General features: G+C 33.1%; 1 protein-coding gene across 27 annotated transcripts in view; it reads left to right on the top strand.

Moving 5' to 3' along the window:
• The window catches only part of LOC105233047 (small conductance calcium-activated potassium channel protein), a 334,439-nt gene that overhangs the window by 35,949 nt on the left and 272,869 nt on the right, over positions 1-25,621 (top strand). Inside the window, exons 1-2 of one of the 27 annotated variants that reach the window (XM_049454637.1) lie at positions 17,168-18,394; positions 18,542-20,958. The exons of 20 other annotated variants lie outside the window; for them this stretch is intronic. Coding sequence is in view for 1 of the 7 variants with exons in the window: in XM_049454634.1 (XP_049310591.1) it covers positions 15,213-15,221 (9 nt within the window). In the remaining 6 variants the exon portion in view is untranslated. Of the gene's footprint in view, positions 1-14,280; positions 15,222-15,251; positions 16,552-17,167; positions 20,959-25,621 lie in introns of those variants that run through there. 6 more of the 27 variants (XM_049454639.1, XM_049454640.1, XM_049454638.1 and 3 more) reach the window with 6 other exon arrangements.

Below are 25,621 nucleotides of genomic sequence, written 5' to 3'. Positions count from 1 at the left end.
GGACTACAACCACGCCTAATTCCCATATAGCACGATTTTAAATTCCACTAGATTCTTTTACTTTCCAGTACATAATTCAAGCAGCAATTAATATAACGGGATAAAACTTTGCGCGAATAATACCTTTAGTGTATGTCACCTTAAGACAAAAATTGTTTAAGGGGTCAGTAGGGTAATATCTGGCCTGTTTCTTTCACATTTTGTTTTCATAGAATTTTTTATTCTAAAATAGAACTTTTTCCACATATCATGAGGTATATCGTGGAGTGTATAAACAATATTTTTCGGAATTTTTTGATGACATATTATATGTCGAAGAAATGGCTGGGTAAATGAGAAGCGTTTTTTCACGATTTCTCATGTTTGGATCATCCGAAACACAAAAACCCATGTTATTCTTAAAAGGCGTTTTGTGAACATTAAAAAAAAAAATAAGAAAATCGGTTGAGAAGTTCGCTTTTATAATAAAGCTTATGTGTCTGTCAGTATAGTTGTTATATATAAAATTGCTTGGATTTCGATCCTCTTTTTACTTTTTGTATCTTAAACTATTTCCCTGGGTTTGATTCTTTCAAGTTGCAAGAGTATAAAATATTCGGTTTCATCCGAACTTAGACCTTCCTTACTTGTTTACTTTTCTTATGATTTCTCTAAGGAAGTCAGTTAATTCTTTATTAATTTCGCTTTCTATTTGTTACTATCATAAATACCTTATACTATATAAATGAAGTCTTCGATGTCCTGGAGTTGAGAGATCTCCAGGACTTGGGAGATGTCCTGGAGTTTAGGGATGTCCTAGAGTTGATGGATGTCCTGGAGTGCGTTCTTTACAATTTCCACAAGATCCAATTTTAATTTTATTTGAACTCTGTTATTTTCACAGTCCAAAGTAAGTTATACATATGTTAACGTTTCTCTCTTTACCATGACTTCTACAATTTTTTATCTGTCAGATATTTATTATGTTCAAAATATTTTCGATTTAAATTTTTTCATTTGCTTTGAAGTCCGTTCGTAGTAATTGTGTTTTAACTTAATTAAAGACAAAATTGCATTTGCATTTTTAAAATTTCATACAATTTTACATATTATCCTATCCTACCGTCAGCGCCACTTTTAAATTGCACAAACTTTTATCTTTATTTTTTTTTATTGAAATATCTTTATTTTAATCCTTAAATTTATTTACATTCTTCTTCGAATGATCAAACTTCGACTTCTTAATTCTAGTAAGTTTATATCTAAGTATATTACTAAATACTACATTGCATATTTAGTCAGTTGGTTGGTGAATGCAAAACAAATCTAAGGAATTCAAAAGAGTTGATTATGTGAAAATCGGCATGAGCCGGAGATGCATGTTCAGGCTATTGGCAAATAATTGTGCATGTGCAGGAAGTGCAATTTAAGAAGTGCTAATATTATTTTTATATTGTATTAAAGGGTATTGCTATTACATTTAATCTCTTTTCTCTGTTTCAGTGCATTTCTTTTTGTTGAACGTGTTTATATGTACTTATAAAACTGTGTTTGCTTTGTACTATCTTTTCTTATGCATGTTTCAAGGAAGAACAAAAGACCGGTTAGGGTTGTCGAAAAAATATCGATACATCGATATATCGATATAATTTTTTCAATGTAACAATATTTTTGAGCGATATTTATTGTTTCGATATATCGAGGTATCGATATAATATTATAAGTATTGAAAAGGTATAAAAACGATATTTTTATGATCAAAAAATTCTAAATCCTTTTCTATACTAACTGTTTAATCCAAACAAATACTCCTCTGCATTACTCCCACAAATTACATAAAGTAATAGAAGCGTAATGCAGAGGAATATCAACCATCCCAACTTCACTCAACAGGCGAAAAAGGAGAAAAAGAAAACATCTTTTCCCGCGTTTTTTACAAAAGGATTGTGGGCACACTGCTCTTCAGAGTTAGGTTAATATTGCTTACCCCATTTAAGCAAGCTACTGAAGAAATTAACGGCGATCAGTACGCGACTTCAAGTTTGGTGATTCCCAAAACTTACTTCAGAGAGGCCTTGAACAAGTAAAGCTTTTCACCGAATTTGGTATTGCTGTTCAGAAGAGTTTGCTCAATTTAGTTATTGCAAAACTAGAACCACTAGAACGACATTTACATCTGGCCAAAGCAACAATTTTAGACCCACGCTTTAAGCGTATTCAGCGCTAGCTGTTTCCACTGAAATAACCGAACTGTCAAAAGAAATACGTTTAGAACATAGGCGTAGAGGACAACTTTCGCCTGAACTCAGACCCACTCGCACTACCATAATTCCAAATTCCGAAAAATCTTCGCCGTCGTTGTGGTCCGGACATGAAAAAATTATGATAGATATTGCTGCAACTTCAGCAAACTCTTTACTTTCAACTTCAACCAGTGATTGTATGCCTAGCGAACTAAAGCAATATCTAGATCAGCCTATAATACCCAGAAAAGAGAATCCAACAAAATTCTGGTTTGATTGTCGTCATTTTACCCCAGTCCTTTCCGACATAGCTCTAAAGTATTTGATATCGCCTGCGTCCTCGGTTTCCTCGGAAAGAGTGGCATCTGTTGTGAATCTCGCAGTACCCAATAACAGAAGTCGGCTTACAGCCGAGCACATAAATCAAAGAGTTTTTCTTATGTCTGTATCAGATAAATATTGGTTTGATTAATAAATAATTAATGTTTTAATTGTTGTTCTTGATTTATTAAAAATTATGTCTATTGGTTAGTATTTATCTAGTAAGGTAAGATGATTAAAGTAGATTAGGCCAAATATTTTTGTTTTCATATCATACCGATATATCGATATTTTTAAATAAAAATATCAATGTCGATATTGATATATTCAAAAATTACCGATACAATATATATCGATACTTTATTCCATTTCCGACATCCCTAAGACCGGTAATAGATATGGAGTTTTCATACACGTGTTGTTTTCCACAACGCACATAATTGATCCCACCAAACCGTGTAAAAAGATAAACATGTACATATATGTTTATTACACCATAACCCTGTTTTATAATTGTAAACCACTTTTTTATCAACTGATCGCAGAAAATGTTTTGTAGGTTTTAAGTCATATTTATGTCTGCAACTTCGGATTCAGGCGTGAAGTTTTCTTTCTATAGTGAAAATTACTAAAAGTGCGGTAACTCGCGAATTTATTAATTGAGGGACATTAGCAGCCAGTATCAAAAGTGGACAATGGGTTCTTTACCTCAGGAACTCATCGATCAACTATTTTAGCATTCGTTTGTTACATCGTAAAACTGTAATCGGACAAAAACTACGCCTACTTCCCATATGCATATCGCAATTTAAAAATCCATATAAAACTCTCGCTTTGCAGCGCAGAAATGTCGTATACGTAAAAGAAAGGGATAAAATCGTATCGAAACTCTCCCTAGCCGCCACATAAGTCATATAAAGCTTTACGAACTTTAAGTTTACTACGGTGTATTTACATCCGTCAATATGTTCTCTGACTAAATCGCGTTAATAACACATATGTGATATAATACATTCGGTTTTTCGTTCTGTACACATATTGTACGAGTAACCCTCTCCGGTGTGTATGCACGTATGAACAAGTAAGGTAGGGCTAAGTTCGGGTGTATCCGAACATATTATACTGTTGTTACTTACAAGAATCAAAGCTAGGGAAATACTTTAAGCAATTCTATATATATACATATCTAGCTGCTATACTGACAGACACACAAAGCCAATTTCAATTATATTCATATCTCAGTCATTGACCGATATTTTCGATCAAAAGTCAACTATAGATACTGGGACCCAAATATTCGGTACCTATGGGCTTGAGGAGTTTTTGTTGGATTTAAACAATTTTTGGTCATAAGGTGGCATACACTAAATGCATTATTCGCGCAAAGTTTTATCCCGTTATATTAATTGTTGCTTGAATTGTGTCCTGGAAAGTAAAAGAATGTAGTGGAATTTAAAATCGTGTTATATGGGAATTAGGTGTGATTGTGGACCGATTACGCGATTTTACAACGTGACATAGAAATAGGAAAGAAATACTGCATACCAAATTTTGGGATTTCACTAAAAAGTAGGCGGTGTCACTCCCATTGTTATACCATTCCGGCGGTTTTGAGTCTCTGGCGCATTTAGTTATTGATTTGTCGCGCTTTTAGTAGTTTTGAACAGTAATCTGGGGAATGAACGGGGTTTTCATCCAATTTCGTCCATATTCACACTATAGGTAGTCGTATTCGTGCTGTGCGAATTCGGTTGTTGTAGCTGTAGTAGTTTAGGAGATATATATGTACATTAAACTTATTAGAGGGCGGGGCCATGCCCTCGTTTTAAATTTTTTTTCCGCAGGTGCCCCTGGCTGTTGCGATCCCCTGTGCCAAATATGATCTTAATTTGGTGCTTAGTTATGGCTTTTTGTAGGTTTTCGGTTAATAGCTCTGACAGACGACAGTGCTTATATACATTAACGGGCTTATAGCCCTGACAAACGACAGCGCTAATATGCATTAGCGGGCTTAATTTACATTTATTTGCGCATTTGACCCATGTTAATGCAAGTTTGTAATGCACAAGAATTCCGTGCATTTGGTTGAATTTACTAAATTTGAGTAGGCAACACTGCTCAAAAATTGCCGATTTTTGCTATTTATTGACAGATGTCGCACTTTTGCTATCCATTTTTCCAATATTCTTAACTTTTTTACACACTTTTTCCGCATTACAATCAATTATTGCTATTAATTTCACTCTATTATCTTTTAACGTAGATAATAATAAATTAATTTTTTCGTTAAATTTATATTGATTTTCCAAAATTACCAAAATTTCTTTTAATAATTTATCTTATTCATCTTTATTTCACTTTTTTTTTTAAATAAAGAAACAAATTTACTATCAGCTGTCTAAATGTACAAGCTTGCCGTCTGTCACCATACAATTTCAATTCGCATTAGCGTTGCTCAAGGCGCCTTAATTTTGTTCGTCTGTCAGGGCTATTAATGCACATTTACTTGCGTATTTGACCCATGTTAATGCAAATTAGTAATGCACAAAAATTTTGTGCATTTAGCTGGATTTACCAAATTTGAGTAGACACCACTGGTTAAAAATTGCCGATTGAAGTCTGTCGCCTCCTTTGCGTTTACAGCATCAGAGGTAAGCAGTTTTATATTGCTAATTAAATTATGTGCAAGTATATTAACACAACAAACTTTTATATATTTAGATGGCAGAAAATAAACAACCCACAGTTCATTTTTCCAATATTCTTAACTTTTTCACACACTTTTTCCGCATTACAATCAATTATTGCTTTTAAATCACTCTATTATCTTTTAACGTAGTTAATAATAAACGAATTTTTTCCCAAAATTTATATTGATTTTCCAAAATTACCAAAATATCTATTAATAATTTATCTTATTCATTTTTATTTCACTTTTTTTTTAATAAATAAACAAATTTCACTATCAGCTGTCTAAAAGCACTAGCCTGCCGTCTGTCACCATAAAATTTCAATGCGCATTAGCGTTGCCTAAGGCGCATTAATTTTGCTCGTCTGTCAGGGCTATAAGAACGTCACATGTTTTTGTTGTATCTAGTAAACAACAGATGGCGCGTGGTACACTTAAATGCACTTATCTGGTTTAGTGTTCGAATTCGAATTCTGTGTATGCGAATTTTGATACTGTACTTTATGACAGGGTGCTTAGAGAAATGAAAAACGGTTGTCTTAAAAAAGCCGTTTTATAACAAGTCAAAGGAAATACAGTAAAAAAGGAGTTTTTACCTTCGATTAATATAGTACAGTAGTTTACGATCCCGGATTAAAAAATAATAATTTAATCCCGCAAACCGGATAAAAAAGAATAATCCAAGCATATAATTAAGAATTAGAAAAGAGAATTTGTTTTGAAATTACCATTTTTTGGCGTTTGCGTACTTCATTCAAATATTCTCAGTTTCAAATTTTTAATTTAGTACAAGTACTTATGGCATCGATTGACTAAATTTGCTACATATGTATTTGATTGAAATTAATTAAGAGTTTTTTGAGACAATGATGTGCACCGATAATAAATATGTATATGTGTATTAGGAATTAGTTAGCGGTTGGTGAAGGAGATATATTGAGCTTTTTTAACATGATTGGGTGGTAAAACTGACTGTTATAAATGCATACCTTCCCTTAATTTCTGTTGATCATGTCGATTTAAGTGTTGATAATATTAATGATAAGTATTAAGGGGTATTCTACTCGAGAAATCAAATTTTTTGAATTTTATTAAAAAAAAAACCAAAAATATTTTTACTATCCATTTTTTATGATGTTTTAATTGATATCTTAAGAATACAGAAAAAAATATTAAAAATTAAAAAAGATAGGTGTAAAATAAAATGGCGCATCCTGGTGACATTGATAAAAAATCAAAAGAAATTCTTAATCAGTAAGGACGCTGTTATAGTCCCAACCTCGGGGAACACGAAAAAACATTTTTTTGAAAAATTGCGACTGCCTGAAAATGAAAATCATTTTTTACGCTTTTTTTGAAACTCCTGAATTTTTTTAAACTATCAAAAACAAAGGATTAAGGATTATATAAAGATAAAGGATAAAGGATTATATAAAGAAGGTTCACACAAAATTTCAAGTAAATCGGTTGTATAGAACTTGAACTAATACCGGTACCGTATGGAAAAAAGTAGTTTCGAGAAAAACGCGTTTAAAAAAGTGAGTCTACCTACCTATAAGTATATATATTAAGATAATTTTAATTTTTAAAAATCCTTTGGAGGATATGTTCTTAAGGGTCTAAACTTTAAATATATGAAAAAAAATCGAATTTTTCAAAATTCTATAGTAGAATACCCCTTAAGCAAAGCGTCTAAGTGAACTGGAACTGGTTTACGTGTCCTATTGTCACATCCACAATCCTTAACCATTCATAAGATGTAATGCTATTAAAATAATATTATTCGCAAAATTAGATTGAAGTCGGTTAAATAGGATTATGAGATATATCGGATTTCACCTATTTCGACACTGGCTCCAATGAGACCATTCAGTATCACGCAGAATGTGAAATTAATTCTTAACGTGATATTCATCAATATATGTATCTTAAGTTTTACTCAAGTTACATTTCATCATTGTATAGGTTTGATCAAAACTAACCATAATAAGTAAGGAAGGGCTAAGTTATGATGTAACCGAACATTTTGTATTCCTGCAACTTGTAAGAATCTAAGTTCGAGAAATTTCTTCAGGAAAATATGGGAGTTGATTTATGTACTGGAAAGTGAAAGAATCAAACAGAATTTAAAATTGTGCTATAAGAAATGTAGCCAAATTCACTTAATTTCGCACTGTGACAAGAGACGTACCAAATTTAATCGAAATAGGTGGGTCGGGTCCCGAGATATGTGATTTTACTTAAAAGTTGGCGGTGTAATGCGCATCGTCCAATTTTTACGCCAGCTCTCATAAAGCCCGCTCATACCACCGCGGGTGTAAAATTTTGTGTCTCTGTCATATTAAGTTATTGATTTATGACTTTTTTTAGTAGTTTTTAACAGTACCATTATATGGGTTATCTTTCGGTTTTAACCATATTTACAGTGTCGGTACGGGTGTTTAAAGGATTTATCCCGAGAATTTGGCTATTGAAGCTTTGGGGTTGTATATACACTCTATATCTGTCTGGATTAGTTTTATGTACATACAACCGTTAGGTGAACAAAACTATTATACTCTACATATAGTAACACATTTACATTTTTCTTGCTTTGAGATTTTTGCTATAGATGTTTTTCAGCAATGCTAGTTGGAAACATGTAAATAAAAAATTATATAAATTATAACGTTTTGTAATAGCATTTATCTATTCAATACTGAAATATATTTGTGTGCAACGTACCTAAGGTAGAGTGTTCCCTGTACATTTGCGTGTACATATCTTTTACCTATGTATGTATATTGTTTACTCGTTCGTGTCATCTTATTTACACTTTATTTCTTTTTCGTTTGTTTACATTGTCGCGGTAAATATTATTAATAACATGACACTAAAATTATTAAATATCAAATGAATAAATTATGTAAAATAAGGATTATGGTTTCATCGTTACGATGACACATTTTAAAACCACCACAACGGCACTGTTTAGTAATTTTGATAAAAGGTGTTTATGTAAAAGTAATTTCATTACATAGTTATGACTTCGAACATACACATATGCATCTAATGATATGACAGCCTAGTTAGGGTTAGTAATCTAGGTCTAAGATAGAGATTCTACCTTTGTGACGCGATCTGTCGGTTAGGCATGGTTTTTTTATCCCGTGTAGTATTTAAATATATTTTAAATATAATGCCATATTGAAAGCACACGAGTCGGTAAAATATGTACTTTAAGTCAAACGGTGATCAATTGAGTTAGCTGACAGTAATGTTATACACTTGCAGCAAGTTTCAAGAGAGTCTATTATACCCATCACACTTTTCACTTAACCGTTGTTGGTAACACCTTAAACTAAATGAGTCAGATATAGGATTATATATGTATATATGTATACTTGTACATATAAACGATCATGATGATGAGACGAATTGAAATTTTGGTTACTGTCTGTCTGTTCGTCCGTCAGTGCAAGCCCGATGTGTGGAAAGCCGGAAGAGGGTTCCACTATTGGAACCTTCTAATCCTGCCAAACTGAAGACATTTGAGGCCTTGCTACACCCGGAATTATGTACCACCTCAGCCTAGCAGACCACCAGCATGACATCTGCAAAGTGCACATCATTTAGCTTCATTAACGCAAAGATAGTGCATGGCTTCAACTAAAACCATCGTGCGAGAGGACGATTCTCGTAGTGTCGGCCTTGTCAAAAGCTCTTGATATAGTCAATCACACAACATACTCGAGAACATCAAACAATCCACGCTCCCTCCAGTGCAATCATCCGTACTGTTTCGAGACAAAAATTCCAAATTGAGAAGAGTTAAATAGGAGGTTCGTGGTGTCGTCTCCTTGTTTGATATGAACTTTTCGAAACTCCCTTAATCACCAGAGGGAATTTCTATTAGCTAGTAGCGCGATAGTGATGTCGGGCAATGAAATCGATGACAAGTGCTCAAAAGTAAACGGCTGCCTCTCAGACCTTTCTCGCTTCTTCAGTGTACGCAGTCTAACACTCTCCTCCACTAAATCCATAGCGACCATTTTCACAAACTGGCAACGCTCACTTTTAGGTAAAATCACATATGTTGAGGTCCGTCGAACCGATTTCAACCAAGTTTGATACATGACATTCCTGTGACATTATTAAGTTATATTGTGGATTAAATCGAACTACTGCCACGACTACTACCCCTATAACACAATTCTAAATTATATTTTAAACTTTTACTTTCCAACACATAGTAATGAATTATATACGTACATATTTATATATATATTAATAAAACTTTACACGAGTAGTGAAGTTGAGATGTGCCACCATTTTACCAAAAAAGGTTCAGATCCAACCAAAACTGTTCAAGCCCCTAGGTCTCGAATACGTGGAACCCAGTATCTACATATAGTTGACTTTTGAACTTGACTTTGATTTTCGGTCAATGTATGAGATCTACAATTGAAATTTAGAGATCGTCTTCTCCTAATAATAGTATGAGAGAGGGAGTTTTACTCATAACATTGTATCTTTGTGCCTACAATATACAAGATTTTGCGAGTCAAGTGACTTACCCCCTATGTAACTAATATCAAAATTATCGAACATCTGGTTGACTTTACTCCATATGATTGGTGATTGTGTGCGAGGCACCTTAATGAAACTGAGGAAACATTTTTTTAGTATGTGACATGTTTATACAATGTGTTGGTGTCAAAAATAGATGTAATCAGGTCAATACTACTTCCAACACCCCTATACTAAATATAATTACTTTTGTTTTTCTAACAAACCGTATGTCGAATAAGCCATATATATGTGTTATACACATGTTGCATCTTCAAGTATTTCTCTGACTTTGATTCCTGAAAGTTGCAAGAGTATAAAATGTTCAGTTACAGCCGAACTTAGCCCTGCCTTACTTGTTTCATATTCGCATACACACCTACCAGAACAACCACTGTATTTTCAACCGAAATGATATTTCAAACTACGATGTTTCAAAACGAATGCCTCAAGTATTTCCTAATATTAGAAAGTTTTTCATTGAAAACAATTATATTCGGTCTATACTTATGTACATATATGTATGTATATGTATATGAAATAGGTACGCTTTATCAGAGTGGTACGCGCTACCCGAGAATGTGTTAAGCCTTATGTGACGAAATTGTGATGCGAGTCAGTGAGCAGTGTGTTATGGCTTCGGCTGCCACCGGTCATGTGTGGTTGGACATTATTACGTTTATTACTATTTATAGGCAAAGTATGGCCACTTAATACAACAAATATCCAGGTGCACTGCTAACGTTAATATTCACAACTGGCGCCCAAGGGTAGCTCTTCATCAATTATTTATTCTAAGCAATAAACCGACCGACTACCAAATGCAGCAAAATGGTTCGAAGGAATAACAAACAAACAATAAAAAGTAGAAAGTTACATCCTATTTTCGTAAGCTCATAATGATAAAATCAAACGTAAATTGATAGGTTAAGGTGGAATCATTAGGTAGACATAGTCGCTATTGATTATTATTAATCTTATTAAAGGTTTTTGTTTTAAGGGTGCCAAAATGAAAACAATTACACGTTGCGTATTTTAGCCATCACTTGTGATTAATTTGGTGCTATTTGTATGTATGGTATATACTTATTTATATTTACAATGTCCTTTTGCCCAAAATTGTGATGGAGAAATAAATCGTTTTAAATACAATATTATGCCATTCGGTATAAACTCTTTTACACGATGTTATGAGTTGACTCGTTTTCAATATTAACAGAGCCATAGTTTGCTTCACCAAAAAAAAAAAAATTATAACACCTGTCACAAAGTTGTTCACAAATATTTACTTATGTACATATAAAACTCTTTTCATACACACCTTGAATTAACAACTGACTATTAGGGATATTCACGACCACTATTGTTAGTTAGCAAATGTGTTTTGCTATGTACTCGGATGTTCAAAAATACACGTATGTTTGTGGGAACATTTTTCACACTGTGTAATATCTTTGTTCGCATTACAATCTGAATTACTTTCTTTCATACAAATCACTTCACATTAAATCTTTTTTTTATTAATATTTCAAAAACTTACAAAATGCTGGTACATTAGAACATTAGATTTTGCACAAACAGAAAAAGTTGTTCCGAAGAAAATGTATTAATTCTATTGTAAGATTCGTTATCATTAAAACGATCGAGTTGCCACGACGATGCAGTCTTTTTTGAGTTATTTTAATTAATGTACTGCTCGTTCAGAATAGTTCAGTTCTCCACAAAAAAAAAGTGAAATATTCCTGTTTGCGTTCTTGGTTCACAATTTATTTAAAAATATTAGGTGTTGATTCTATTGAACTTCTTAAATAAATCCCTAAGATGAAAACTATGAACACATTTCTTACAATAGTTATGGTTTTTAATCGATTAAATGCTTTGAACTAACAACCGAAAAAATGAAATTTCCGTGTTATAGTATGACGATTATCGGAATATGTGTAAAAGTTTGGATTAGAGCGGAATAGTCGGAGCACTTGTCTTATTCGCACCGAAATATGTAATTTATTTTCATTTCATAAAAATTATGTAAATTTTCATCGAAATTGATATTAAATCAATTACTATATATAGTATACCATATTTCTTATCACAGAAATAGGTTTGTGTAATAATCTGTGGCATACACAATGGAACTACTAACAACTTAAGGCTTAATTTGTTGTACATATAGCTATATAATTTGCAATATACAAGCAAAAAAAATTCACAAAAGTTCACTTGTTCTTCTGAATTTTATACTCTTGCAACCTGTTACTGCATAGTAAATAGTTTTGTTCACCTAACGGTTGTACGTATCACCTAAAACTGAAAAAGATGACGAGAAAAGTTGAAATACGGTTGACTATCTGTCCATCTGTTCGTCTGTGCACACTGTAACTTGAGTAAAAATTTAGATATCTTCATGACACTCCGTATGCGGGTTCTTTATTACAAACAACTTACGAGTACGTAAATGGGCGTAATCAGACAACTGTCACCTCCAAAAACGCCACTATCCGAAAACTTATAAAGTGCCATAACTATGCCCCAAATTAAGATATTTGTATAAAACTGTAATTCGGCACAGGGGATCGCAGTAGCAAGGGGAACCTGTGCGCAAAAGACTTTGAAAAAGTGATTCTGGCCCCACCAAGTTTAAACCTCCTAGACCACTCAAGCTGCCATATCGCAAATCCGCTCAACACAAATATTATGAGAATTCAAAATCAGAGAAACTCAGGGAGAATCCTTTCCTGACATTATTAACTATATGCGTCAAAAATGGATTGAATCGGAGCAATATTTCTCTGAGCCCCCATAAATCTAATATAAAGATTTTCGAACTTAAGGGCGACTCTATATTGAATATATTTACCAATATTTGAGTTATCTCAATGAAAATTACATAACGTCTTTTGCTCATAACAGAGTATACTTGTGCCTAAATTGGGCGAAAGATGGACCTAACTAACCCTATATAACTAATATCGGGATTTTCGACTGACCTTAGTCCATATGATTGTTGATTGTATGTGAGGTATTTTAATGAATCGATGAGGCATATACTACATATACATATACGAGTATAACGATTTTCGTTTTTCTAACGAACCATATGCGGAATATGTCGGGCAGTGTACGAGTATAAGTTATATAAGTATAGTAAATGTATGTATAAAATTGCTTTTATTCCGATCTTATTGTGGACGTTTTTTAAGGTAAAAAATGTTCAGTTGCACCCGAACTTAGTCCTTCCTTACTTGTTCAATTTAGATTTTTATCGCGCATTTATATCATGAAATATCAACAATTTATTTTATTCAAACATCTTGTTCTAATATCATTATAAGATAGTTGCTCTTGAATAAATGTGTAATTTGCTCCCTAGTGTATGTACATAATGCGTATAAAAAACTTTCATACACACACATACATACATATGTATACAAACATAAGATTTACTGGAACGTTTTCGATAGATAAATTCTGGCGGCATGCCTTTAGAACCAAAAATGATTGATGATTTATACGAAAATTGTATAACTATAGTGAATAGATATGAATGCCTAACTGTTAATACAAGTGTTACTGTTGGCGATGGAAGAAAACCCAAAAGCAATTATCAGAACTCGTAGTCGTAACGATTACGTAAATAGTTAATACTTTTCAATAGAATAATACTTGCTTTACTTTATGATCTGCTGATTTTTTAAATTTATTTCCTTGATGAATTATTAATTTAATTAAATTAAAAATACACTCTTGCAACTTGGAGGAATCAATGCCAGGGAACTACTTTATGGTGTAAAATGTCAACCAGCAGATCGGAATCCAATAAATTGTATATATACATTATACTATATATATGTATGTAACTCATACACTGACCGACATATTCGGCATAAGATTTGTAAAAAAAAAACGAAATTATATGTAGTATATGGGAGTGGGGGTAGTATCGACCCGATTTTATCTATTTTTGGCGTATATTCCAAAAATGTTCCCTGGGTTTCATTAAGGTACCTTAAATAGAATCACCAATCGTATGGGACAAAGTCAAGTAGATGTTCGAAAATCCTGGTATTAGTTATTTGGGGGCTAGGTCAAGTTTTCGCCCAAATGTATCTCTTTTAAGCATAACGATATACTGTTATGAGTAAAACTTGTTCTGTAATTTTCATCGCGATAACTTAAACTTTGGGCTATTTATCCCTCATAAAGTCAATTGGAAATTCGAAAATCTTCATATTAGATATGTGGGGGCTCCGGGAAATATTGACCCTATTCAACCCATTTTTGATACATAAGTAACTATTATCAGAAAAGGGTTCTGTCTGAATTTCATTTGCAAATGTTACACATTGACCGATATTTTCGGTCAAAAGTCAACTATTGGTAATTTGGTCCACATATTCGGTACCTAGGAGCTTGAACAGATTTGGTTGGATTCGCGCAATTTTTGGTCGTCGGCTGGCATACTTTACAGGAATTTTTAGAGCAAAATTGTATTTGGTTATACTTATTACTTCTTGATTTGTGTACTTGAAAATGAAAGAATCAAGTGGAATTTAAATTTGTCTTATATGGGAAGTAGGGGGGGTTGTAGTCCGACTTCGCCAATTTCGCACTGTGATATAGGAATATGAGAAAAATGCTATGCACTAAATTTAGTCTAAATCTGTTGCGTGGGTCTCGAGATATGTCTTTGTACCTAAAAGTGGCGGTGCTACGTTAATCGTCCAATTTTTACATTCACTCCTATAAAGCCCTCCCGTACCTGCTCGGAGATGAAATTTAATGTCTCTGGCGTATTTTGTTATTGATATATAGTGTTGCGATTTTATCTTCCGATTTAATTTATTTTCACACTGTTATTAGGAGTTCATATAATATTTACGCTGAACATTTCGTTGTTCTATCTTTAGTAATTTATGAGATGTGTACATTAAACTTATTAGAGGGCCACGCCTACTTTTTCAGAATTTTTTGCTCATATGTGCCCTTATCTATTGCGATCCTCTGTAGCAAATAATAGTTTTATATCCTAATTTACAGTGTATTTGTATAATGCAACACTTTTAATTTTTAACGAAGTAAGAGTCGCTACCGAGTCCTTTTTTTCTAAACACAGAACTCGCGTTTTTGTAAGAAGATACGCACATTTAACTTCAGTTATGCATTTATAATAAAATAAACTCTCAATAAATTCTTCAATGTGCGTTAATATTTGAACTAGATAAGATTGTGGCAAATCCACTTAATACAACATAATTAATATTCAACTGACTACTTTAAATATTCGGAAGGCACAGGCAATGAATTGAGTCTTTAGTAGAAGTAGTAACATTCCAATTGAAAACACAGCCGGTCAGAGTTGTGCTATATTTATAAAAGTATTATTTTGCCAAAGACAAATTTCATTAATTATTTTATTTAGAATTTCTAAGATTATGTACTATGTAAGTGTCCTAATTAATAAGAGTTAAGAATATACACCCATACAAAAAATATGAGCCTTTGAAAGTGACATGTGAAAGGCTAACGCTCAAAAGAGCAGCGTCTATTCAAATACCATTCTCAATGGAGTGGGCTATCTGAAAGCGCCTCAAAAAGCTTTTCTTTTTTTGTAAATATTTACCGAGTGAAGTTGTATCCATGTACAAAATTCATTGCCTAGTGATGTACGAGTATATGTGAAACGTAGTGTGAGAATATTTAAAATGAGTATTACGATTTTGAAATACATTTTAAATCAATGTGCTAAAATAACATGATGGTTACAATATTTGTTTTCGTTCCCAAAAAACTACAGACTTCAAAAAATTGCAAATTTGCCATTTAAATTATCAATCCAATATCTGCCACACGTTAGGTTATTTAACAAAAAGGTAATGAAAAGACATAAGCGGTGCAAACAAATTGAGTTCGTTAGTCGCGTGCTAAAAGAGAACATCCTTGTGTCATGATTTCCAACTCTTTCATACATTTACAACACAAACCACAAATTGCTGGTATTACTCAGCGCCTTCAAAGTCGAATTCAACACCGACTTTTTCTCTTAAAGAACGGCGCACACTCACAAAATGATGCGTTTCTGCAGCGGAGTAAATTCGAGCACACATCAGCGTTTAAAGTAGAGATAACCAAGCGAAGAGAGACTTTTCGTATAAGAGAGATATTTATAATTGATGTTTGTAAGAGAAGTGAGTTAAGGTGCGCTAATGAATTTAACTAATAAGGAAAGGCTTAGTTCGGGTGTAACCGAAAATTTCATATTCTTGCATCTTGCAATGTTCAAAGCCGGTGAAATTCCTGGTACTGGTAAAACTTTTTATTAAAAGAATGTTTCGAAAGAATTAAACATCCATTATTCGTTGAAATCGTGAATAAAATACAATCAATTTTGGCCTTATGTACTTGGACTTAGTTTTATTGCCATTTTTTAGTTCGCGACACCTAAAGTTATATTAAAAACATCTACAAATTAGACACGTGTGATATGTAATACTAACTCGAACGGAGATACTACAGTTAATATATTGAGATAATATGGCAAACGTCGACCATAGGATCGGATTTCAATATATTATGGGTATGAGGCTTAGGCCAAGGTCTAGACCAATTTCTTTCTAATTCAGCGCTAAACCTCATAATTTTTAAGAAACTTGTCTATTTAGTTTCGTGTGCTATTTACGTTTTGGTCAACTTGAGCAGTTTAAAGTCTGGTAGAAAAACGTTTTGGAGCAGAGAAAGAGACGGGCCGATTGCAATAATTTGGACATTGCTCAGGTACATATGTATGTATACTAAAGTATATTTATAGGTTTTCTTTAAATATACAACTTACACACTGACCGACTTATTCTTCATATGATTTGTTAGAAAAATGAAAATCATTATATAAAGTATATATGGTTTGAGGGTAGTATTGACTCAATTTGATCTATTTTTACCAATACCACATATTATTAACATGCTCCATACTAATAAAATATTCATTAAGATACCTAACAAACCGTCACCAATATGTAGTGAGGTCGGCCGGATGTTCGAAGATCCTGATGTCAGTTATATATAGGTTAGGTCAAGTATTCGCATAATTGTATCCCTTTTAGGGACAGAGGGGCACTGTTATGAGTGAAACACGCTCTCTCTTTTTTATTGAGATAACTCACATATATGTACATACATATGTATGCGGTACAAAGTCATCGGAAGTTTGAAATTCTCTCTTCATTTCAATTATATATCTCAAACTTTGACCGATATTTGCGGTAAAACGTAAACAATGTTTGCTGGGATCCAAATATTTGGTTTTAGTTGATTGGGAAAATTTTTGAGCATACTATTTGAGCATAATTGCTTTTTGATTAGTGCACTGGAAAGTGAAAATACACAGGAATGTCAGAAGGATGTCATGTTGAAATCGGTTGACCGGGTCCCGAGATATGTGTTTTCACCTAAAAGTAAGCGGTGACACGCCCATCGTCCAATTTTCATCCCGGCTACTGTAAGGCCCTCTGATACTATCTCGGGGGTAAAATGTAATAATACTAGCAACCGTTAGTTGAAACCTATCACGCTCTGAAGCAACATGATGCAAGAAAATAATTAAACAATGTATATAACTACATACCTAAACATTAATTTATTGAGTATTAATATAATTAAATCTCTAAACGTTATGTAATTTTAAGAATTACTTTAATACTTAATTTAGTTTTATATCAGTGGTATGTAACTTTTTTTTAACAAAATGGTGATAAAAAGCAAATTTGAGTATGTCCAGTTTATTTTTATAAAAGTCTTTACATCGACTAACAACTTCGAATACTCTAATATGCACTAGTCCATAGAATTAAAATATGAGCATTTTATAAAGTTCGAGGAGCCACAAGTAAGGGAGCCGATAGTGGCTTAGTCATTGTCTCTTGGCCGTTAACCACGATTGCATTCGCAATCGCCGATTTATGCCGTCAATGCATTCGGCAAGCGAACCTTATTACGAAATGCTCATTTGCTCAACATTCGCTACACGTGTATCGTCGGACCAACTCATTCGCCATAAGCGTTCATAGGGTGGATATGGCGTATCAATGCCGTTGAAAAGTTGCTCTATACACATATACATACACAGAGACTTCTGTGGACATACGCAACAAACGTAATTTCTTCTTCCAAAAACTACTTTTACTCTTGTTTCCTTTAACGTAGTTGATTCATACAACAAACCTACATAAGCACATCCTATTAAACATTCACTAATACATGCTTTATAATGGTACAATATGTGTGCGCGCTTATTTAAATATGTATATACGCATGTATGCGAAGGAGTTGACTTCTTTATATTTGCCCCACCTTGTGGCAACTTGATGACATTTCAAACGACTAACGGAATTGAACAAAACAATACTCTGTGTTTATAATTTACAACAACAATGTGCAAAAGAGAAAGCAGAAATAGCAATTCGTCCTATTGATAATTTACTCATATTCGCTGCTTATATTTACTTCTACTTCTGCTATTGCCATTTTGGTTTCCGTTGCCGTTGAGTAGTTAGTGGCACATTCAGTCTGTATTGTGTTTACACCCCTGCCTGACGTAGTACGTGGACTCGAAGTTTTAAATGTGACTCGTGGCCGATATTTAACAAAATTCCTATCAAATAAATAAAAATAATAAATTTACAATAAATATACATATATATAAAATAAAATATCGCCTGAAAAATAGAATGCTACAATAAAAGTATATATCTAAATACATATATTTCAGACCAGAAACGTCTCCATTTTAACTTCTTTTCGCCAAAAATTGTAAGGACGGTTTAGCTTAGCAAAACTTTACATTACCTATTTAGTGAATAAAATGACTACAGAGTATTCACATTGGATAATTCTGCTTTAATAATATCGTTTTTTGGTGATTTGATATTCATCGATTATTCTGCGAAAGCTAAGGTAACTACATCGTCTCGTAGCAGCGGAGTTCAATCTCTTTCGTTCGCGAAATAACAAAAAGTGAACCTGAAAATGAAGTGAATAGAAAAAAGAAAATGTATCTATCTTGCGATGAATGAGTCCCGAAAAAGTTTTTGCATTTTATTTTTCAGAAAAAATGGCATTGTATATTTTCGGCGTCGAAATGAAAATTAACGTGACCCGCAATGTACTCGAAACGTGTAGGAGTTAAATAATATTATTCATATATGTATATGTATATGTATATAAAAGAGTGTTTGCATTTGTTTGCGTACACATGTACTCAAATGCTCAAGTTATTCATCGAATGACATGCTGTAGGAAGTAGCAAAAAATGTTTGGTGGAGTTTTCTTCGACCTTGCTCAAATGAAAGAAGTATCGACTTGAAAGGGTCGCCGCAACTATAGAAAAGGCAATACACACCTTAAAAGGAACTCCACGCTCTCTTGATAGTTGGCACCGACAATACAAAAACCCAAATGTAAACGATAAATGGCAAGAGGCGGACGTAAAACGCGTGAATGAATGGCAGACAATGTGGGGCTTGTACCCAGTCTGAATTAGCCAAATCTGAAGCATAGACAATTTGTTATGGAAGAAGGCATACACACTGTGTACATGATTTGTGAATTTTCATATAACATTAAGTTTTTATCATCTCATTGTGCTAAGCAGTTTGAGGAGAGTCTTGTTGACTGATTAAATGTAAATTGTTACATACCTCATTATGAGTTATGTTCACTTGTGCCTTTTTATGTAGTGTGTCAAAGTGTGTTTGTATTCGAACATATGTAAATGTATGTGCATGTTATTGCAAACGAGCACACACCCAACGTGACGTATACGCAATTTTTTCGTCATCCATTCCGATACTGGGTACTGATAATATACGGGCATGTGTACTTCAATATCAGCATAGCTGATGTGATATTGTAATGAGTACACACAACTAACTAAGTATATAAGTATTATATATATGTTTCTGCCACCCCTCATAATGCGCACTATGATGCTGGCACGACGAAATCACGAATGATGAGTTAAAAATTGGGATGTGCACTTTACATTTTGTTATTCGTACTACAAACACTTGATTTTATAACTATGAATAGCAGTGCTTTAATATGAAAAGGCCCTCAATTAATGTACTCTTGTGGGAATATCCTCTTTCCTATTGTTATGCATACTTATATAAATACTATGATTTGAGTTTTTTTAATATAGTGATACTTTCACATCCCATTCTTGGCAAGAATGATAATTACACTATTAAAGAATATATGTGCCGTCCGTATGTTTATGAACCATCAATGATATAAGCTTGTATTATTCTTCTCAGTAATCTACACCAATATATGAGAGTATGGATCAATGTAATGACACAAACGTGCGCACGTGCATTGTATGAGGTTAACTATTGATTTTCGTTCATATCCATTTAGTGTTCTTGTTTTTAGCTTTAAATGCAGCAAGTGAAAAGGGGATGTGGTATGGTTGTATAAATGATATTTTGCGTGTATGTCTACGTTATATGTATGTATTTGTGTACTGTGCGTTGGAAGCGGACACAAATACCATAGATACCGCCAATCGGCAACTATTTTCCGATGTTAAACGAAAAACGAAGAATTTCCCGGATAATGTTGCAATATTGCCAACAGTGATGACCGGTAGAACGCGGGAAGAGGTAGTGAAATAAGTGTCTTAAGCACATCAAATGTGATAAAATTTTAGTGAACATTTGGATTTCAAAACGATCCTGAGAATTTTTCATCCGTACTTCATTATTCAATAAAAAATTATTCGACTTAATTAATTTATAATCTAACAAATTTAGAAATATTTATCACATACATATGTATGTATATGCTTGTAGTTTTCTACCCAAACTTTTCCAGTGAGTTTTTATACCTCTGCGAAAATCAACACTGCGCCAAATTTAATATATTACAATTAAATAAGAAATAAACGATAAACAAAATCTTAAGCATTTATTGCGCGGTTCGTGCCGAATATTTACAGTATAGCTTAAACATTTCGCCCGCCAATAATCATAACAAACGTAACAAAAACCTCGACAACAACAATAATATAATCAACAATAATCAAATATTAATAAAATAACGTGGCCAATTATATTTAAATATGTTAAAGCTGTGAAAAAGACACTGTTAAACAAAAACGGATTTCGTCAAAATCCATGGTTCCAGGTAAAACACCATAAAAATAACATAAATCTTATTTTATGCAAAATTTAATTGTTTAGTAATTATTTTAATCTTTTTCACACTAACTACAGAAGATTCATAACGTAAAAATTTCAAATTATCATGTTATTGAAATAAAAATAATAATTTTCATTCTAAATTATCCTAGTTAAAATTTATAGTTGTTTGTGTTGACCCAGTTCCAACAAAAAATCTTTCGATCAAGCCCTAGTTTATTATGTATTCTAAAAGCTGTATAAATTTCATTAATATCTACTGAGCGGTTTTCGAGTTACAGTTGTCACCAGTTCAAAAAATATAGTTTTGAGAAAAACGCGGTTAAAGTTTCACACTAGCGCTTTAAAGTGCCCAAGCTCTCTTTGTTGTTTGTCGAATAACTCAAAAACCAGTAATCGGATCAACATGAAATTTTCAGAGAATATTTTTGAGATATTTCACTTAATGAAAATGCAAAAAAAACAAAATATTTTTTGAAAATTTTATTTACCACTAACCCCTTAAGATAAGAAATTAGGAAAATTTAAAATAATATACAATAATATAGCTTGAATTTGGGGGACTAAGTATTTAGTGAGTTTATTGTAAACAATTTTGACAAACCGTTTTACGTATAAGTAATTGCGCATTTTTGTAACGCTTTTTGTTATGTTCTTAAGAATAATTTCACTGGGTGTTAATTGAGCACCATTCAAATCACAACAATTTCCACATTTTATTGTAATAAACACTTAAGAGCGATGTGTATTAGGCCAACGGCGGAAATGCCGAATTTCCTTAATATTTCCGGAGTTGCCATGTTTGGCTTTTCAGTGATTCAATTTACCTTTTTTTCTGTAACTATAAACATGCATTTATACTCATTCCAAGGCGTATAATTATATACCTCAACAAGTAAGTTCGGATGTAACAGAACATTTTATACTATCGCAATCTGCAAGGATCAAAGCCGGAGAAATACTTTCAGATGTTGATAAAACTTTATTATTATATGTTATAATATGTAGGGTAAGGATCCAATATTCATTAATCGACCAAAGCCTGAAAAGGTTACAACCATTTGGTACCTTATTAACTTATATTATAGGTCGTAGATTCCCTTAGTTTTATTACGATTTTTTAATTCGCCTCCACAATATTTATTTTTATTTACACTAAGGTCTACATTATCTTATAGAAAACTTATCCACTTAATTTCATTAAAAAATCACATATTGACCGAAACGGTTTAAAGTATGGTGAAAAACTAGGGGTAGTATCGACAAGATTTTTTCCATTCTGACATTACAACTTATTACTATAAAAAGGTGATGTGTGACTTTCACGTAAAAATGTTACACATTGACCCATATAGCTATAAGGTATAAATCAAACCGGAATGCGCAAATCCTAACACCCTAGTGTTCTAGTGAAGAATAATTCACACTATTTTATTTATTTTAGACTTAAGGAAACACTAATATTTGAAAGACACTCATTCTGAAATTCATTAAGATAACCCACAAATTGACAGCTACTTTAGTCATTAGTATGTTCGAAAATCTTTATATATCAGGGCAGGGTTAGTCTTGACTTGATTTTACCCATTTTAAGCACGAATAAAGATAAACATTTAAATAACGTATCCCACATATTGACCGATATTTTAGTCAAGAAGCAGTCATAAGCACTGTTGCCCATGGAGCTTCACCTACAGGGCGCCACGCTCATTACCCTATTTTGACACTAGCTCCTATGAATGAAGCCCTTTCCTACCAATTTATTATCACTGACATATTTATTTATTGAGTTATCGCATTTTTAGTAGCTTTCAACATAACCGTTATATCGGGATTGGGCGGAGTTGTAATTGGATTTAGCTATTTTTACACACTCCGAAGGGTGAGAGTATGGTATATTATGCAAGTTAGTTTTGCTATTTTATGGACTTTTGAATAATGGCGTTTTTTAGGCGTGGCAATGGTCCGATTCCCCAAATTTTTACATGGTGCCGAGAAACCTGTGTACCACTTTTTACTCAAGTTATAATACAGCTTTTACCTACATACGGATATACATATATAAAACTTATATATTCTGTAGCAACACAGCTAAAAAGTCATCGATTTTTTTCATTGTGTATCGATTTTTGATACTGCAATGCGGGTACAGCTCTTACCGCGAGATAATGTTCTAATGATGTTTAAATATTCAACACTCTTTTTTACGACAATATACATACTTGTATATTGAAGAACTGTAATTTAGTTTGGACCTTTAGGAGTCTTTGAAAAAAATAATATATACATATATATATATACGCATACATAGCTTTTAACTTTTTTGTATTCTTGAGAGAGTTGTATTTACAAATTATTTTTGTTACAAAAACTTCAAGAGTAAACTTCACTAACTGTCACGAAATATGACATCTTATAAAAATTATACAATATTATATTTATTATATTCAAGTTTTACGAGCTTAATTTTTTTATTGAATAAAATAGAGAGAAAATCATTTACAAACAGGATAAACCCCTTTGCAAATATTGCATTTTTAGACTAATATAACCTTATATTAGACACATAGATAATTACTTACGTAATCAAATATCCGTATACTACCCTCTGTCTATGAATAAAAAGTTTAGCTTGGTTTGTTATCACGGTTGAAAATATGCCTCCTTCTAAACTTTTTGTAGCACATTTCTCATTTTTGAATGTTTCATAAAAAGGCAGAAAAACCACCTTGAGTGAGAGTGTTACTTGTCGCGGCCCAAGTCAACAAAGCTACTCCAGACATTTTGACATGTCACGCTATTATTAAAATAGGTAGTTGAGGGCGCTGCAATGGTGGTCATGTTTTTGGCATAACCAACCTTACAACATTTAATAATTAAATAAAGATCAGTGTGATTAAGGAGGTTTTTATGCCTACTCGAAGCACTCCAAACTGCTTTCCCTAATAGCACGCAATGCCGCGAATTTATATAACGGGTGATTTTTTTGAGGTTAGGATTTTCATGCATTAGTATTTGACAGATCACGTGGGATTTCAGACATGGTGTCAAAGAGAAAGATGCTCAGTATGCTTTGACATTTCATCATGAATAGACTTACTAACGAGCAACGCTTGCAAATCATTGAATTTTATTACCAAAATCAGTGTTCGGTTCGAAATGTGAAAATCCGCTTTTTTATCGACAAATTTTGTTCAGCGATGAGGCTCATTTCTGGTTGAATGGCTACGTAAATAAGCAAAATTGCCGCATTTGGGGTGAAGAGCAACCAGAAGCCGTTCAAGAACTGCCCATGCATCCCGAAAAATGCACTGTTTGGTGTGGTTTGTACGCTGGTGGAATCATTGGACCGTATTTTTCAAAGATGCTGTTGGACGCAACGTTACGGTGAATGGCGATCGCTATCGTTCGATGCTAACAAACTTTTTGTTGCCAAAAATGGAAGAACTGAACTTGGTTGACATGTGGTTTCAACAAGATGGCGCTACATGCCACACAGCTCGCGATTCTATGGCCATTTTGAGGGAAAACTTCGGACAACAATTCATCTCAAGAAATGGACCCGTAAGTTGACCACCAAGATCATGCGATTTAACGCCTTTAGACTATTTTTTGTGGGGCTACGTCAAGTCTAAAGTCTACAGAAATAAGCCAGCAACTATTCCAGCTTTGGAAGACAACATTTCCGAAGAAATTCGGGCTATTCCGGCCGAAATGCTCGAAAAAGTTGCCCAAAATTGGACTTTCCGAATGGACCACCTAAGACGCAGCCGCGGTCAACATGTCATAAATGTCATGAACCAATCTAACGTTTCAAATAAAGAACCGATGAGATTTTGCAAATTTTATGCGTTTTTTTTTTTTAAAAAAGTTATCAAGCTCTTAAAAAATCACCATTTATGTACGAATTCGGTTACAGAGCTGTAACATACATATTTAATATATTTCTACTCGTTCGAAATAGGTTTTTATAAACACATGCACATCATCAATATACTTTTAAGTTAACCGCATTATGGTTGTTTGTTTAAACTCGAAAATATACACATTTATAATAATAGTTTTGTTCACCTGACACTTGCTTCTAACACCTTAAACTAATCGAGATAGATACAAAATTATATTTGTACTATACATAAACGATCAGGATTACAAGATGAGTTGCATTCCGGATAACTGTCAAGTGATAACTCGAATATATACTATACTTACATACATAAATATCGCGATGAAATTTCGTATAACAGTTCCTTGGCACTCAAGGAACGTTGGTATGGCAGATGGGCAAAACAGATCCATTGTCATACCCACAAATTGTCGTCAAGCAGAATACTATAAATGTCTGTAACTAAGCAACAAATAAAGAAGAGATAAAATACTCTAATTTGGTACATCAAAGTATGTCGAAGTATCTGTGGTTAAAATTTGTTAATAATATTTTTTAAGTTTATGTTAAGCTGTTTACGAATTGCCATTTCTCTGTCGAAAAACGTACAGAAACAACAAAATTATTGAGCTGATTCGTGCATGCTACCAAGTTTTGTATTATCTTTTTTTTTTGATTAACACAGCCAATCATAATAAATTTTTTGGATTTTTTGGATGGCACCTTACTTTTTTCTTTTCGGAAAAATCCATTTGCCCATGAA

The sequence above is a fragment of the Bactrocera dorsalis genome, chromosome 4, assembly GCF_023373825.1.
Source record: "Bactrocera dorsalis isolate Fly_Bdor chromosome 4, ASM2337382v1, whole genome shotgun sequence".
Lineage (NCBI taxonomy): Eukaryota > Metazoa > Arthropoda > Insecta > Diptera > Tephritidae > Bactrocera > Bactrocera dorsalis.
The sequence above is the reverse complement of the archived record's forward strand: the minus strand, read 5'-3'. Positions and strand labels throughout refer to the sequence as shown.